General features: G+C 33.8%; 1 protein-coding gene across 1 annotated transcript in view; it reads right to left on the bottom strand.

The window, feature by feature from the left end:
• bchs (WD repeat and FYVE domain containing 3 bchs) overlaps positions 1-13,847 on the bottom strand; it is an 81,986-nt gene that overhangs the window by 29,984 nt on the left and 38,155 nt on the right. The window contains exons 23-33 of the mRNA XM_090160905.1: positions 13,234-13,345; positions 12,548-12,738; positions 10,952-11,104; positions 10,487-10,560; positions 8,912-9,076; positions 4,763-4,932; positions 4,528-4,684; positions 4,174-4,394; positions 3,883-4,109; positions 2,323-2,481; positions 1,498-1,908 (exon numbers count right to left, since the gene is read on the bottom strand). Coding sequence (XP_090017031.1) covers positions 1,498-1,908; positions 2,323-2,481; positions 3,883-4,109; positions 4,174-4,394; positions 4,528-4,684; positions 4,763-4,932; positions 8,912-9,076; positions 10,487-10,560; positions 10,952-11,104; positions 12,548-12,738; positions 13,234-13,345 — 2,040 coding nt within the window. The remainder of the gene's footprint in view (positions 1-1,497; positions 1,909-2,322; positions 2,482-3,882; positions 4,110-4,173; positions 4,395-4,527; positions 4,685-4,762; positions 4,933-8,911; positions 9,077-10,486; positions 10,561-10,951; positions 11,105-12,547; positions 12,739-13,233; positions 13,346-13,847) is intronic.

The raw sequence follows: 13,847 nt of genomic DNA, 5'->3' as shown, positions 1-13,847 counted from the left end.
AAAAAATGTAGTAAATAAGCTTGGTTATTTATCCATCATCTAACATTAAGACTCAAATGTCTTCTAGGGAACAATTGGTGTTTAATATAGAGTTCTAAATTTGCCTAAAAAGTTTAGATTAAAAAATTAAGGTACTGTTCCAATATTTAAGATAATTTTGATTTTTGGATGAAGCTTGGGAAGCGACAGAAAAAAATCTTATACTACATGTCTTTTATTATTTTAGTTACATAACTTTGAATCATTGTCTGCCTTAGGTTATAATTAAATGAAAGATATTTATCAGATATTAAACACAATAAGATAACACTAAAAACAATTTGGGGGATCGTGTATGGTAAATAGTCAGTGAACAATAAAACTACTTCTAAAAATAAGCACTTGTACACTCCTTTATGCTTAACCTGTCTGTGAGTTTTGACCAGGGTTGGCACAGTGGTAACCAGTCCGGTTTTATCCACGTGGATTAATCTGGATTAATCCACGTTGAAAAATGCATGAAAAAATCCGGACTTTTAAAAATCTCATTGTTTTAAAAAAATCACTAAAGCCCCGTTTTCAATTACGATAAATTTCAGGCTTTTTGCTTTTGCTTTTTTGACGCGCTTTTATTTCAAAAGAAGCCTATATCAAATCCATTTAGATATCTGCTTCTCGTGACAAAATAAACCGATAGAGAAGCTTCTCGTGGTTGCTTTTGACGCAAAAGCGTGACTTTTGTTCGGAAAAATCGTGATTGAAAATGGAGCTTTAGAAACGTTTCTATACTTAGCCAAAAAAGAGCTTTTTATTGGTGAAAACAATACAGTTTAGTCTACGGAACTATCCCAAATTGTGTCAGTAATGATTAAATACTAATCAATATTAATTTTTAAGTATTTTACAAGTTTTTCTGCTTTTTTGTATCCTAATCTATTTCTCAAATTGGTCCATACGGGATCAATTTTCCTTCCTCCACTAACGTAAGATGCGCCCGCCCGCTTTTGGCATCCTACACTATTAGTTTTTCAATTATTACACTTAATTACAGAAACTGCTTGAAATAAAATCAGTGTAATAAACAAAATAAAACATAATATGATTCGTATGAGTGAGACTCTGAGACGGACTCTCTAATAGCACTGTATAGCAGACGACCGCCTATGATTTAAGAGTGCCAGAAATAATCAAATAACAGTTATTTAGACTGATTTTTTTCAAGCAGCTATAGTTTCTGTAATTAAGTGTAATAACAGTAAAACTAATAGTGTAGGAAGCCAAAAGCAGGTGGGCATCATAGTGGAGGAAGGAAAATAACACTATTTTATTTAATAACAAGAAAAATGTATGATTTTTGAAAAATCCGGATAAATCTCCAAAAGTCCGGATTTAACCTGCAAAAAACCATACCAGTGAATTTTTCAACAAAAAAATGGTTTTTTGCCAACCCTGGTTTTGACCTTAGCTATAGATCACAAAAAAATACTGGTAACGCCTAATGTGTTTCAAGTTGCTTACCTCTAAAACTACATCAATAACTGGTGGCTGCTTAGATCCTTGAATAGGCAACGTCAAGCTATCAACAACAACAACACGGATAAAATCCATAATGACTTTCTGCGCTGGTCCTGTACTTGTGCCACTAACAATTCCAGCACCAGAGTTATTAAAGTTAACACCAGTGTGAGTATCCAAAAAAAGTGCAGGAAGAATCAGGAAATCCTCATCTAATGACGAATTGTTAGAATCATCTTGAGAAAGTTTCGGATGTTTTAATGGAAATAAAGTCAGGACTAAGGCGGACAGAAAATCTGCCGTAATACACTGCAGCATGAAATTTGGATGGTTGTGGTACAAAAACATAAGAAACTGAATAAGTGTAATAGGGCACTCTGAAGCTTCAGTCGGAAGTATCCCTCTACCAGACCCCTAGGAAAAAAACCATGATTTAAATTAAGGTTGAAAATCGAGCTGATAATATATTTACATTATAATATATAAATAGCATTCTAATAGGAGCTTCAATGAACACCTCTCTCTATTAGCATTACTCAAACATAGTCAAAACTATGGTCTTGGTTTGACCGGTACAATTCATACTCAAGTCAAACCAAGTAAACTAAGTTCAATGTTATAACTTTATAAAGTAATTTTTTTCCTTAAGGCTGTTAAGCAGCAAGGACCACTTAAAGAATATACTTTATACGTCCAGGCTGTGTATTCAAACTTTTAAACAAATTGCTGGGTCGGATTTATTGAAGAAAATATTTCTTTAAAAACTAAAGTTTCTTTGCAACCAATTAAAATTATATTCATAAAAAGATAAAAAGTTAGAAGACTCACTGGATTAAGCATGGCTCTTATCATGGCTAGAATAACAATAGCAGCATCAGAGCAAAGTTCATCCCCATCACCTTTGGAAGAATTGTTGCTGGAATTTGTACTGTTAGTCGCAGCAGCTACTCCACTAGCAAGATATGACCACAAAGAATCTAATGTTAGCTATAAAAATAACCATTTAGTTAAGCCATTTCAGCATTTCTTTCTTGAAACAGTAATGATAATTTCTTAAATTTTTATGGCAAGAGGGGGCAAAAAGCTCAGTTCTATAGAAGCACACATTCATTTCAACCATGAATATTAAACTGCATTAGGTAGTATCAATGCTGCAGTACTAAATCCCACTGCTGTGTGCGAAGTGGGGATTGGTCCACCCATAGCTGCACCTTCTGCTGGGTTGAGTGGCTTGCGTCAAAGGTGAGACCATCAGTAGTAGGGTTCTGCTACCCATGCTGGATTTGTCACCTGTCCGGGCTAGGGGGACGCTGGCGTAGGGCACTATGATGATAGGCCTCCGGTGGTATGGTCTCTGTTACTAGGTACACCGGGCTATAAATTCTGACACACACTGTGCCCACCATTAACTCACATGATATTGATAGTTTGATATTCAAGGTAGAAATTCAATTAATGATAAAACTGCTGTGAAAGTACAGTATTTTTGAGATCCAATCAAATATTTCTATTATCAGCACATCAAATACCTAATCAAATATTTTTAGTGTAAAATTTGACCCCTTTAATAGATTAATAGCAAATAGTATTTAAAGGTAGGAAATTTCACAGTAAAAAGATTGAAAATTAAATACGTTTTAAGATAAAATTGTGGTTCATTAATAATTATGTGAAAAAATTTGATGTTAAGCTAATTACACTTCATTAAGGATCACACTTCATCAACCTTTCCTACTGGCTGGTTTGGTTGCAATGCCACATCTACAGTTTTTCTTCTTATGAGAAACTGGTTATTTTATCTATTTCCAAGCAATGTAAAAATACAAAATATTTTATAGCCCCTTTTAACAGACACAATCATTCTCAAGTTCTATTCAATTAATTGACATGTTTGATTCGGTATTTGCTAGATTTACTTCGAGTCAACAAGAAAGTACCCTTTTATAGTTAATCTGCACGGAAGAGGAGGGGTAAGGGAAAATGTCACAAGCATGAGCTTCAAGCCCATTAGAAGAACTATTGAGATGCCAGTTTAATTTCATTTATTTTAGGAGAAAGGAGGTTAATTTTTGACCATGAAGGAGATTGAGAAAATTCATAAATATATAAATAACATTTTTCCCTCCTTCAATAAAATCCATTTATTTCTTATGTCTAACTGGAGACGAACTGCTATACATGAACCTGATTTAGAAATTTTGCATTTTTACTTATAAAATCAGTAACTTTGTAACGTTAAAAAAAAATAAGAGCATATGGAATGGTATTCAGGATTATCCTATATTTTCCTTTTAACATTGGCCCTAAATTGCCATCAGTTTAGTAGATTTTTAAATTAAATGATTTGCCATTTATGTTATGCCCTTAAACACATATTACAATAGATACCTTATTGCTTGTTGGAATATGCTGAGCAGGCTGACCTAGCATAACAGCTAACAAGAGAAAATATAATTCAGTAACTTCAGTGTGGTACGACAAAAGCCATTGAAGTTGTTGAAACCCAGACACTTGATAAGCCTCTTTGTGTATTTCAATAGGCCCGCCAGAAAGAGACGTCTTCAAATTCTGATTTGCATTAGCAGTGGCTGAAGAGGCACCACTTACATTAAATCCTATATCATCAAATAAATACTTCAGAAAAATTACAATACAAAATTACTAAAAAATATCAAATACCCATTAATAAATTATGCTGAGAATTTTTTAATACAGTATCAGAGTCTTTCAGCCAACCCCCATTTTGAGAGGCATCCTTAAATTTCTGCATTAAATTAACATGCATAAGCAGAACAGTAAGGAGTTGTAGCGACAGTTTAACAGTTGTTGGATGTAAGTAAGGTTGAGCAAATAGGAGGAACCAATCAAACCCTAGAACGCGAACCACTTCTTCACAGAATCTGAAAGTAAAATACAAAACAAAATAATGAATACTTAATTTTAGTGCATGTTAATATCCCAACACAATAGCAGCATTATAAATAAATGAACAATATAAATTTATCAATGCTAAAGAAGGTGAAAAAGGCTTACGGTGTATTAACGGTGCCGTTTATTGAAAATAATAGAGCATGAAGTAGTTGTAAGCACTTATTTCTAAGCTGAATCATGCTTTGTAAATTTTGCCCTCCATCAGAAAATACATCACTAAATGAAGATGTTGACGCTATTCCATCTATAAATCCAAGATCTATATAAGTTACACAAAATTGACATAACAATAAAAAAAATTATGAGACAAATGTAAAATAATTGAAGACAAAATTACCTCTGGATGCAAAACTATAGCTGCTGATATTTCTAGGCGTATCTGGAGTGTTGGCACTCAGTTTATAACCACTAGTACTACTTTGTGTTGATGTATTTGAAATCTGAATGTCTTTTTCATTTAGTGCTTCAGTTGGATCAGGCAACGTAGCTACGCATAATTGGCCAAAACTAAAAATATTTTTATCATTTTAAGAAAGATCAAAATTAAAAAGACTATTAGATACTTTTTACAGCATTATTTCTAACAGTGCCTCAAATTTGGCCAATTTATAAAGTCACTCCTGCCCATAGACATGAGCATATGTCACAGGGATGAAAAAACTTCATTCCAATTTATGCGGAACCAAAATTTATTTCTGGCCTTAAAGTAGCGGAATGACTTAAATATACTGGCAGCTGGACAATTTTCTACTCTTCAAAAGTCGATTAACTTTGCTAAAAAACAAAGACATAGAAGGCGTCAAAGAAGAAATAATTCATCTCACCACTATGGTGAGTGATAATGCTGGCCTAAATTCAATCTTAACGGAACAAGTTGTAAGGACCAAGGGTTCCTTCTAATAAATCACAGCCACTAGATGGCGCCACCCTTAGTAGACATAGATAATAAGTAGGTCTAGAGGTAAAGGTCAGTAGACCAGATAAAAGAATGGGTATATATAGTAGACCCTTACTATTGTTCATCACTCCACACCTAGCCTCCATAGGAGCTAGGAAGTATTGTAATTTATGTGGTTTTATAATAAAATGTAGCTTGTAACAGTATGTCTTCATAATAATTCTAAGTTAACTTCTAAGTCTGTCTGCCATATTCAACCGCTGGTCTCATTATGGACTCCTAACATTGGTATCATCAGAGACGAATTCAGTAATGAAGCAAGGTTCATTACAAAGTTGAAAAGAATTGAAATGGCAGAAAATATGATTAGTGAAAATAAAGTACAAATTGCGAACATTAGAAACGTTAATGCTCCAAGAGAAACTGACTATCAGCAGTCGGTTGATGCTTTGTCTGAGAAGGAAATTGATAAGCAATTAGCGGGACCCTGGGAATTAGTTACGAGGAAGGAAAAAGGAAAAGATACAACGATGATATCGACCTTGGCGAAATAAAAATAAAAATGGATCATCGCTAAATTCAGCAGATCATCGAATGGAGACTACTGCTCAAGCTGAATGCAAGAACTATAAAATAAAAGCTGTTATGCCGTTGGAGTCTTACTTCATTGGTAACTGCGACATAGCCACTGAAGTTGATATACTGCATAACTATCTAAGGGAGACTGGAGTCGAAATAACTGGAATGAGAATATCTACTAAGTTTCAATCTGATACTATACGATGCTTTGTACTGAACAGTGCTTCGAGCTCTGAGAGAAAATGAGTCGCAATTGGAGCTATGTTTTATGGATAGCTACAAGAGGCAAAGAAATTATGTAATGAATCTCATCAAACTGGCCAAAACTATTTTAAAGACAATTGTGGCAAAGGGCAAGGCGGTAAGCATATGTGGAAAGCGTTAAAACCTTATATAAAGATAACAGACACCAGGGAAATTTCTACATTAAAATATCAAGGCGAAGTGATCACAAATTCTAGCCAAATCGTTAATTGTCTGAACAAATACTTTATAAACGTGGCAGATATGCTACTTGAAGATTCGGATGTAGTTCGGAATAACGACGCTGATCCATTAAACGAGTCATCAAGAGACTTTGAAGAAAATGTATTGCAAATAGATAAAACAATGGATAAATAAGTTCAACGAAGTTACGGAGGAGCAAGTCTTTGAAGTCATAAGGAAAATCAAGCCGAATAAAGCAATGGGACCTGATGGTCTTTCCCCACAATTAATATGAAATTTAGCAGTGGTCATTTCAAAATATCTTGCCGTGCTATTTAACTTATCTTTTTCAAAGGCTGCTTTCCCAGAGACCTGGAAGATGGCAAAAGTCACTCCGGTTCCAAAATCTGGGGACATAGAAAACCCAGCAAATTTAAGGCCAGTTTCAGTGTTGTCAATCTTGTCAACCTCCCTTACAAAAATTTCACACAACCAATTGGCAATATTTTGTCAACTATAGAGAAACTTCGACTTTTTGGGGCAACTAATAGGCAACCAAACACAACTTTATTTGTTGAGACTTTCTAGTACTTATAAAGAAAATTAATGGTTTAAAGGTTGCTATAATGTTTGTCAAAAATCACCTCAACTGTTGTCTCCTAAAGATTGCCTTAAAGTTGCTGTTAAAACATTGCAGGCTGAATATTCAGCAAAAAATATAGTAAATGATAAAAAGGTATAGGATATGCAAAAGGACTACTCAGGGTGACACAAGACGAGTTTCAAAAATTGCCACAAAATTATCAAAACGTTGCCAAAGACTATTAATATAAGAAATCAGTGGCTTCGCGCACAATAGATGGCGTTTGAATTTCGTCAGTTTCCCGCGCGAATTGAAGACATAGAGAAAGCTACAACGCGTCATCCACTACCTGATTTTCTGGGTGAATTTTCCAAACACCGGTGGGGCTCTTTCACTTATATCATGGAGAACGATGCCATTTTGGACGATTTGAAAAGGAAATACGAAAGTAATTATCATAAATCACATAATTTACTTATTTTTCTCGAATCAAACATTTAATTTTCGCATGTGATTAGTTTTAGAAACCAATAATGAACGGTTAGAGCTGGAAAACAAACTTCTCCGAGAAGCTTTATTTGGAACCACAGAGGCAAAGTAATAAATATCAGATATTTATATTACCAAGAATGTATTTATTTATTTATACTCAGGGAGAATGAACATGTCGAAACTATCGACGGACACGTTGAGCCCCTAACCCCGTCACGCTAAGGGGGGGGGAGGCGTTCTTATTTTTTGCGTCCTCGCAGCGGCAGCGTTAATCTCGTCGAAAAACGTAATTTATAAGAACCAATGAGATTGCAGTATTATTTGATTTTATTAAAGCGGAGGAGCATACCGGGGGCCCCAACGGGTGGAATTGGAGAAACGCAAAAAATAATCTCGACATATTCATTCTCCCTGAGTATAAATAAATACATTCTTGGTACAACAGAACGGAAACGACTGCAAAATTAACCCATTTTTCGAACTGGTTGATAAATGGCTAAAAAAAGGTTGGCACCGCAACGCCACCTAGAACCGTTTCGGTCGCGAATAAAAATATATTTTGTTTGTGATTTCATTTCCATAAATGAACTTTAAAATCCCACATTTACAGTCAAATTGAAAAGTTTTTACCACCTTTTATTTTAAGCATAAAAATTTTGAAATATGATTAGAATTCGATAGAAAGCAAGTTGTTGATGAAATTCATTACCCTTCTATTATTATATACGTCTGAACAAAAGTGGATAGACAAAAACAATCCACTTTTGGTCTGAACTACTAACTATAGAATCTATAGTATTGATAAAATATGAGTGGTAAATGTTAACATGACACTGATTAGTATTTTAAAATTTAACCAATTTGATTAAACGTTTTTTCACCAAAAATATGTAACCACAATCCTTATTTCCATGTACCATACTAGAGGTTGCAAAAATAACTTCTATGTTGAAATGTGCAAAGAATTTTGCGGGAAAAGTGTCAAACAACTCTGGAATCAACTGCCAGCCCTTACCAAAAAATAAGTTGGTTTTTAGTTGGTATTTAGTTGGTTTTCACATTTAAGTTGGTTTTTAGTTGGTATTTAGTAGGTTTTCACATTTAAGTTGGTTTTAAGTAGGTTCAAGTTGCCAGCATATTTTAATAAACTATTTAAAGAGGTAATAAGTTGTTTTTAAGTTGGCTGGAAAATACTCATTTTTTGAAGTTGGTTTTAAGTTGGTTTTTAGTGGTCAGATAATTACTTATAATTTTTAAGTAGGTTATAAGTTGGCTTTAAGTGGTCTTTATTAAGAGGTCTTTTTAAGTAAGTTTTAAGTTGGTTTTAAGTGGTCATTATTAAGAAAGCTTTTAGTTGGTTTTAAGTTGGTGTAAAGTGGTTTTTAAGTAGGTTTTTAGTTGGTATTTAGTTGGCATTTGTTCCAAATACCAACTTAAAACCAACTTAAAAAGTTACAAGACCACTTATTTTTTGGTAAGGGATATATACAAATATTTAAAATATTTACCAGAGAATATCTTGTGGCCTGCTAGTGTTTTGAAGAAGAGCTGCTAGTAAATTGCAGAGAATACGAATTGTTGGTTGAGAAAGTCGGCTGGGATTGCTAAGTACTTGCAGAAGTCTTGGAACCATTTCTACATTACGCAAAACTTGCAAATTGGCTTTTTGTTCACTTTAAGAAGACAGTTAAAAAATTAAATTATAGTCAAATAACTGTAAGCAATAATAGTAAGATATTTAAAATTTTCTAAAAAAAAACTATCCAAAAAACTAAAAATTATCACGAATTAATAAATTTTTATTTTTGCTTAATGTTCTTTCCATTTTCACTAGAGGCCAAAATAGTCAATTCATGGAATAAAATTTGTCTTAACTTTTTGGTCCTAAACTTAAGTAAAATTTAAGTGGATGGTTTGAAAAATAATTTAAGAATATTTCATGAAAACATAACCAACAACAGTGTTATGTATTCCATTAACCATAACTAACATATAGACCAATACACATTAGTTAATCTTTGTTAACGAGTGGGTAAGACTCCTCCAGAAAGTAATTACTTTTATCATCAGAGCCTTCCTTTTCTGGTAACTAAATAAATTTTATGCCGTGATATTAATTTTAAAATATAAATGGCCTATACAAAAAGGGGGCCTGCCGATTTTTGATAGAAATATACAAGAGGAATGTTCTATGCAGTAAGCCTATCCCACCCAGTCATGGTGATTAGCCAGGCAGCTGAATTTTTAATTAGCAAATCTCTTGGGATTTTAGAAACTTATCAGCTGTCAGTGTAATGACAGATTCACAATAGGGTTGAAATTTTAAGCAACCAATGGGGGAATTGACTAACACTACTAGTTAAATGTTTATTTGCAGCCCCAAATATTTTTACTGGTCGATTAAAAGGCAATTAAAGTGGTCAGGCACAATGAGGCACAAAAATTTGTCAGTCGGAGAAAATTTCTAAAGCGACCTAGCCTCACCCCTTTCATGGGGTAAGGGAAAAGAAAAGAAAATAAAAGACAAAATTTATTGTGCTTTGAGTAAGTTATGGGAATCTATCATTCAGGGGCGTAGGGACGTTCTAGAAGTTGGAGGGGGCAAAGAGAAATGGAAACGGGTCTGGAGATTGGTTTTGAATTTTTAATGGAGTGTAGCTTCTCCGAATGCATGTGTACTTTTTACCACTATGAAAATTGGCGGGAAAAGACTGAAATTTAAACACAGTTGAGGTTCTATAAGCTTTATATGCTTTTAAATGAGAATTTGAGCCTTTTGAAGATTTCAACTGACCAAAAATTTGGAGGGGGCAATAACATTAGTTGCCCCTCCCAGCAAAATTATAGGGAGGGGCATTGCCCCCCCTGCCTCTCCCGGTTCCTACGCCCCTGCTATCATTGGAGGTGAAAACGAAATTGTGCAGAGGGAGAATGTATGGACAAAACAGCCAGTAACTGAATTCACTCCACCAACCATTTTTCCTGTGTACCTGCCCACTTGCGTTGCCCAGTTTCAAATAGCAGTTGCAGATAAATAGGGACGAAAAAAATGATTATCAATTTATGCATATCTGAAAACTTACCAAGATTCAGTAACTAACTCGTAAAAATGTTCGTACAGTGATTTTTGTAAGTCTCCTGATGCATCTTTCCAGACCTAGTAAAACATAATTAAATACAATACAGCTATAATTACTTCAATGGTTTGTTATGTTGAATTAAAAAGCTACAAATTTTGAGATGAACTAAATGTTGCTTAGGAAATTTAACTATATGACACTTGGGGAAACTATTAAAGCAAATTAAAGAAGATTTCCACTGTAAAAACCTTAGATCTTCAAATGAAGGTTACATCGTAAGGTATTTATGCATAAATGTAAATTTTAATTGGTCCAAAAATCTTAATTTTATCATATGACACTGTTCATGAAAATAATGATCATACTTGAATAAATTGCAGTAAGGAAAGTCCTTTTAAACATCAAAAGTGTTAGACTTAATCGTCTTGCATGCCAATATAATAAATTGAAAATTGAAAACAAACTTACTTCTAGATTACAAAGAAGATCTTTAAACGCTTGAACATTTGGAATTACAGTTGTCTCTCGACCACTATCCACAGTACCAACCAGTGAAAAGGTCAGGTGTAATATGTGACTATTTAACAAATCCTGTTTTTTCTTCAGAAGCATTGCTAGAGTCTAGATTTAAATCACAATTTTACTAGTAAAACTATCCAAAATATACTTATTATTATTAGTATTATGGCACCTCCAGCTATGAATGTTCAACATTTAAAAAAATATTTCAACACCTCTATAATTTAGGCACCAAATATACGTAACTGGGCCTTGGTCGTTTATTTGTTGATATTCCCCTGAGCAGTGCATTTAATTTCAACATTTGAGTATTTTTTTAACATAACACTAAGCAAAATTGTGATAATGGTCGCAGTTTCATATTTTGTGCTAAATAAGCACAAAAGTAATTTATAGAGCTACTCTGGCCATCGACTACAAAGCCAACCAGATGGCTAGCATTGGATGGGTTCCCGTTGGACTATGGGCTAATTGATTTTCAAACCCCATCTTTAGTTGAGTATTCTAAAAACGCACAACTTGATGGCGCTGCAACGATTAAAATTTTAAATTTTAATGATATATTCGTTACCCCCTCTTCACAACAAACTCTCAGTGGCAAATATAACACCCTGGCACATTTTTGGGTTTTATGTTGCTTTTGTCTCTAGTGATGCTGCTCGACACTAAACTATGATTGTTAATATCTTAACAAAAAGTAAGTTTGCTAAATTAATTTCATATAATTAAATAAAGAATAACAATCACGAGATAAATGCGTAAGTAAAAATTGTTTTTATTTTAAAAAACAACAGGCTGACTAGTTTCGGCACAACTATGTGCCATTGTCAAGGTGCGAAGGGTGTGATTTTTATTCTTTATTTAGGATCTTTCCTACGAACGAGGCCACGGGGTTGAAGTGTTGTGTAAAGAAATGTTGAAATTGGCACTTTAAAATTAAAATTCTAAAATAGTAATAACCGCCCCAAAAATATTTGGTTGTAATAGCCTCTGTCCTAGGACGCTGACCGTCCTAGGTTGGAGGCCATTACCTAACCTAACGTAACCTAACCTAACCTAACCCAACCTAACCTAACCCAACCTAACCTAACCTAACCTAACCCTAACCTAACCCTTAACCTTATTACTTATCCTAATGCAGAAACCATTACAGCGGAATTGTTTTGCATTGGCCTCTCACACAGGACGCTTATTATCCTATGACAGAGGCCATTACAACGTAGAAATTCCATTAAATTGGCCTCTGTCAGAGGACAGTGAATAACCCGCCCATTTAGACGGATTTTTTCACCAATTTTTGCAGTGCTACCAGGTTAAAACTTACATACACACAGTTTCAACCCCTTGGCCTCTTTCCTAGGAATGACCCTTTATTTATAATGAGCGTAAGGTGTTTAAAATGAATTTTATTTAATTAATTTCAATAACTGTCTATCTTTGGTTCGATCATAATGACAGTAATAGTTCTTAACAAGGTATCAGATTAATAAATTTATAATAAATTAAACACCTTTTATCACAAGTTTAAAATTTTGGGACCCTTACCTGATACCGATGAAGAGAGTCCATTTCACGTTGGGCTTCAATGTTGCTCTTTGCCACACAAACTAGTGCTTTTACAGCTGCATAAAGTCCCTCCACATCTCTTGCCATAGCTACTAAGCCTAAAAGTGCGGCTGTTCCTCCGACATTTTGGATAGTTAATGCAACAGGACGTGGAACAAAAACTCTTGCACCTAATTATAAGGAAATAAAAGAGAAACAATTGAAAAAGTTATTACACAACAATGCTTCTCAAATTGGTGTACATGCAAATAAATGTTTTTATCAATTTTATGAGAATTGCAAACATTATCATATTAGCATTATCTTCAAAAACAAGAATGGAGTGACCAATGCTGATGTCAGATAGGATGTTTCCCACTAGGTTTGTGACCAAGTAAGCTAAGTAGATGAGGGATTATTTCAAAATAGAAAAGAAATTTGAGGACCACTAACTTGGTCATTAACCTTAGCTTACATCCCCCATTAGGTATATGCAATAGTCTTTGTTGATGAAAGATGTAATAGATAATTAACTCAAAAGAAGCTTTATGATAAAGATGTGATAGAAATTATCAAGAAATCTATCTCTCAAAATATACCAAGTATCCATAAAAGGATAAAGATTTGATGGATTCAGGTTCTGAAATATTTTAGGTGCTTGTAAACCAGCATATTTAGTAATTTACCTAAATAACCAATAAGAACTCCTCCGAGACTTCTAGCAGGGCCTCCCAGGTGACCAGCGGAGTTATGAAGAATATATATTGGTGTAGCATTTTCATGAGATGACAGACCTAACTAAAAATATTTAAAACATATTTGAATATATTAACAGAAAACCCGGGTATAATTGGAACTTTGATAATGTTTTGGAAATCAATTGAACATTTACAATTCAAGACCAATGATAATCAAACTATTAACTCATTGAAAACCCATTTGTCTCTGATTTAAAACTGATAAAATGCCATATAAAACAAATAGAACCTCATAAGAAACTAATAGAAAAATTGAATTGTCTCTTAACGGATACTTTTCGCCTATAAAAAACCCATAACAGAAAACCAACTGGTTCCAATAGGATATTAATCAGTAATATTGTTAAATAGAAAAACCATCATTAATTGTATAAAATTAGTGGTACATTTTGCTGCCAATTGATAACTAATAAAAAGCTTGCTAAAAGATATTACCTAAAAATGCTTCATGAATTGGAATCTAATAGCCTTAATGAAAATATTTATATTGTGAGAATTTTAATTATATACCACCAGGAATCCATACCGTGACTTTGGAGAAT

The sequence above is a fragment of the Leiobunum rupestre genome, chromosome 10 (assembly GCF_980474605.1).
Source record: "Leiobunum rupestre chromosome 10, qqLeiRupe1.1.hap1, whole genome shotgun sequence".
Lineage (NCBI taxonomy): Eukaryota > Metazoa > Arthropoda > Arachnida > Opiliones > Sclerosomatidae > Leiobunum > Leiobunum rupestre.
The sequence above is the reverse complement of the archived record's forward strand: the minus strand, read 5'-3'. Positions and strand labels throughout refer to the sequence as shown.